At 33.5% G+C, this 3,874-nt stretch overlaps 1 protein-coding gene across 1 annotated transcript; it reads left to right on the forward strand.

The window, feature by feature from the left end:
- The first annotated feature begins 1,229 nt into the window (after positions 1-1,229).
- On the forward strand, positions 1,230-2,996 carry LOC121237505 (umecyanin-like). Its single transcript, XM_041134249.1, has 2 exons — positions 1,230-1,716; positions 2,323-2,996. Exons 1-2 carry the CDS (start codon positions 1,533-1,535, stop codon positions 2,706-2,708), a joined length of 570 nt encoding a protein of 189 aa, XP_040990183.1. The 5' UTR covers positions 1,230-1,532; the 3' UTR covers positions 2,709-2,996.
- The last annotated feature ends 878 nt before the right edge of the window (positions 2,997-3,874 follow it).

The raw sequence follows: 3,874 nt of genomic DNA on the forward strand, positions 1-3,874 counted from the left end.
AAAAAAACAGAGAAAACGAAGCAACAAATCCGTGATATATAACCCAGAAAACAACCATATACATGTCCGACAGGCAATCACAATCAAATAGGATACCACTCAAACATCAGATTTTCTTTCGGATAGGTAGAAAACTCAAATTTTCATATCAGGGCATGCGCAACTCCACAAATAGGTATAACAATCTGTGATTATATACACACAAATAAAGAGAAGGGGGGGAAGGGCACCTTGTTGAGCACGCAGTCTCGCAATGACTGCAAGAGGCGGAGGCATTTGTCTTGATCGTATGGCGATTCGGTGACGCAGTTGAGCAGATCAAGAGCCTCCCTTGTGCACACAGGCTGGCTCTGAGCACCACCAGGTTTATCCATTGGGGTTGGGGTTTTAGACTAATCGGGGAAAAACCCTTGATATATGAATCTATGAAACTTTGGGAAATTTTGACTACCGCTCCGTCGGTTTGACCGTTTGTACACAGTACAGACACTGGAAACGCTGATACAAGCCGCGGACTTTAGCGTAGTAGATCCATGCCTCCACGTGTATATATGTTTAGATCAGAAAAAAAAAAAAGTTTAAAATCTTTCACAAAAATATAATTTTTATTAAATTTTATGACGGTAAATAGGAATTGTTTAAAGAATTTTTTTAATATAATTTGTTGAGAGTTTTTTTTTTAATGTTTTGGTTTTTGTATTTTTTCAATTTTTCGTAAAAATTTAAATAAAAGTTATAAAATGATTTGATGATTTTTTTTTTGAAAAATTTAAAAATTATGTAGATTATAAGTTCATTCATTAATCATTACAACTGGCCATTCAACTTTAGGAAATAAATAAGGAATTTGCTTCTGTGCATGATTCTCTCAAATTTCGATAAAAAAAAACTTCTGTCATGCATATAAATATATATATAGTCACTTTCTTAATTATTTAATAAAATTAAAATTAATAAAATAAAATAAAATATATGAGAGGTCAAATTAAAAAGACAAATTGGTATAGTATCATTTTCTATATATATATATATATATATATATATAATATATATATATTTTTTGTTTCCTATTTCTGAAAATTATACCTTGCCTGGATGTATATATATATATAATATATATATATTTTTTGTTTCCTATTTCTGAAAATTATACCTTGCCTGGATGGCAGTGCATGCTAGCTCTCTCTAACCATTAAAAAAAGAAAAGAAAAAACATCCTCGTTGTTCTCCAAAAATAGAGATGAAATGCTCATGATCTCTCTTATGTAACTGAAATTTCCCATTAATAAGCAAATACGTGGACTTTGACAAACCCATGGAAATTTGGAAATCGGCGAGCCTCTCATGCACAGCAGCACAGGCACAAAAGCCGACCACGTGCCGATATAACTGAGCGCAGATCCATGATCTCAACGTTATGTTTTTTTCCCGCATGTGTTGAGGGAAATCGAGCCAACTATACAACCTCTCTCCTTCAACACAAAATTAAGATTGGTCAGAAAGTTTTTTTGGAGAAATAGCAGAAAAGGGCAATGGCAAAGATTCATCTAACTTTGTTCCTGCTGGTAGTAATATTTGGCTGCAGCGCTTTTATGGGTTCAGTAAATGCAATGACCCATGTTGTTGGAGGAAGCCATGGCTGGCGTGTGCCTGACAACAAAACCTTCTTTAATGAATGGACTAAACCAAGAACGTTTGGTGTTGGCGACAGACTTAGTAAGTTCATTAATGTCTTTAGCCTCATCATCTGATCTCTTGTTAAGGTTTTTGAGATAATTAAGTGGTATTGATCTACCATATATCTCTCTCACCTTCAATCCTTTTGGATAAATTGCCCTTTATTAAGGGAACTTCATCAAGGATTCAACTTTTAAACCAAGTAACAAGCTGTCTAACGATAGACCCATTTGATATTTTGTATTGCTTGATTAATAATGATCGATGAGCTTATTTGGGTAGTCCTCTAGAATTTTAATTGGCCGCTAGACCTTCTTATTTTGATGTTTAAATTTTCTGTTTAATTAATGATATGCATCCGATAAATGCTACAAATATAAAAGAATTACGTAAAAATAAACTTTCAAAATAACATGCATTTATGTGATCTGTTACGTATCACATTAAATCCTGTAGGTTTATTTTTATCTAATCTCTTGGATAATGAATTTCTCTATACATCCTTATACGTATGAGCATTGCATTTTTTCTTGTTTCGCATTTGGTTGGTAATGTCAAAAAATATATGGCATAGATTAAAGAACATCGAATAAACCTCAAAGTTTCGCATAGAAGGATCACTAATTAGCACAGCCAAAATTGCAGTTTTTCCATACAGGCCAGGGTCGAACAACGTTGTAGTGGTTCACAAGGAAGATTTCGACGTATGCGGTCAGAAGGATGTAATCAACATGTACTACAATGGACCAACGATTGTGAACCTCACAGAGACTGGGGAATACTTCTATTATTGTGGCGTTGGGAAGCATTGCGAGGCTGGCCAAAAGCTCCACATCAAAGTCGTCAACGAACAGGGCTCCTCCGGCAAGTCTTCCCCTTTTAAACTTGTCGGCCATGTCAATTCTAGAACTGCTGCACCGGCACCGGCCGCCCTTCCTGATCATTTAGATCCTAATTCTTCGGCGACCACCGTTCATAAGTTTTGCATGGTTTCTGGTCTATTGGCTTTCTTGGTTTCACTGCTCATCTGAAGTATTGTGCCATTGCTTCTGAATCATGATCAATGTCATGAAAAATTTCTTTTGATTAGTGTGTTTTAAGTACGAGATGGGATCAGTTTAATGTTATACATCGTGAGATCATGTGTATACTATTGTTGTTGCTGCTTATGTTATATTATGTAACATTCAAGCTAAATGTTTTTTTTTTTCAGTGCATGTAGGAAAGAATATTATTATTTTTAGATCTTTTGTTATCATTTCTGGTTTGCTAAAAACTTTGTCAGGCCTGTATGAGATTAAGATAGGCTAATAATATACGTACCCTAATTTTGCTATTGAGATTCTTTCTAATTTCTTGATCAAATTAAATGGTCTAATATAGATTAGAAAGATATAGTATTAAATACTCATGTAAGATCCGCACTGAAAGAAAATTCTATATGGACAACATGCTAAATCCGTGCGACGTATACATTATATGTATCTTTTGAGCTTTACTACTTATCATCTACACACACTACACTTTTTTTTTTTTAATTATTTTGATTTTATTCTTCTTAAATTAATTGATTTCTTCTACTTATCATACATACACTACTGACTACACATTTGATAAGAGAAAAAAAAATATACAGTATAAAGATAATGAGTATAATTTTTCATGTTTAAAAAACTAAGGCCAGATATCCATCGTGGGCCTGAAGACTATAGGAGGATATATGAACAATTGGACCTAAAGTAAATCGAGTATAAAACGGGCCAACAAGTGGCCTGGGCTGCTGGGCATGTACATGGATGGTCAGGCTTGGTTAGCCAGCCTACTACCAAGCATGACGCGCACAACCTTCTCTTCCATTTCCCAATGCAAGCCCATATACACGTAATGCGTATAAGAAAATGGCTCTCATATTTTTCTTTTCCAAGTAATTCTATTAGTAATTTTTTATTTATTTATCATTCTCTCGACATTTTATAATATAAAATTGAGTAATTAGAAAATTATTTATTTACTATTCACTTATTTTTCAATTATTAAATACTAAATTAAATGATGTTAAGAGAATGATTATTAAAAAATATAAATAGTATTTTTTTTTCTTTTATTCTAAAAACAAAACCGTTTAAATTTTCCCTATTGTGTGGGGTGCATGGGGCACAAACACTTGCATTAAATAGCCTCATAAACATATGGAAGT

The sequence above is a fragment of the Juglans microcarpa x Juglans regia genome, chromosome 6S (genome assembly GCF_004785595.1).
Source record: "Juglans microcarpa x Juglans regia isolate MS1-56 chromosome 6S, Jm3101_v1.0, whole genome shotgun sequence".
NCBI classification, from domain to species: domain Eukaryota; kingdom Viridiplantae; phylum Streptophyta; class Magnoliopsida; order Fagales; family Juglandaceae; genus Juglans; species Juglans microcarpa x Juglans regia.

Coding starts and splice junctions, on each gene's coding strand:
- LOC121237505 (XM_041134249.1), top strand. CDS start 1,533: ATGGCAAAGATTCATCTAACTTTGTTCCTGCTGGTAGTAATATTTGGC. Junction 1,717..2,322: donor TGGTGTTGGCGACAGACTTA/GTAAGTTCATTA, acceptor CCAAAATTGCAG/TTTTTCCATACAGGCCAGGG.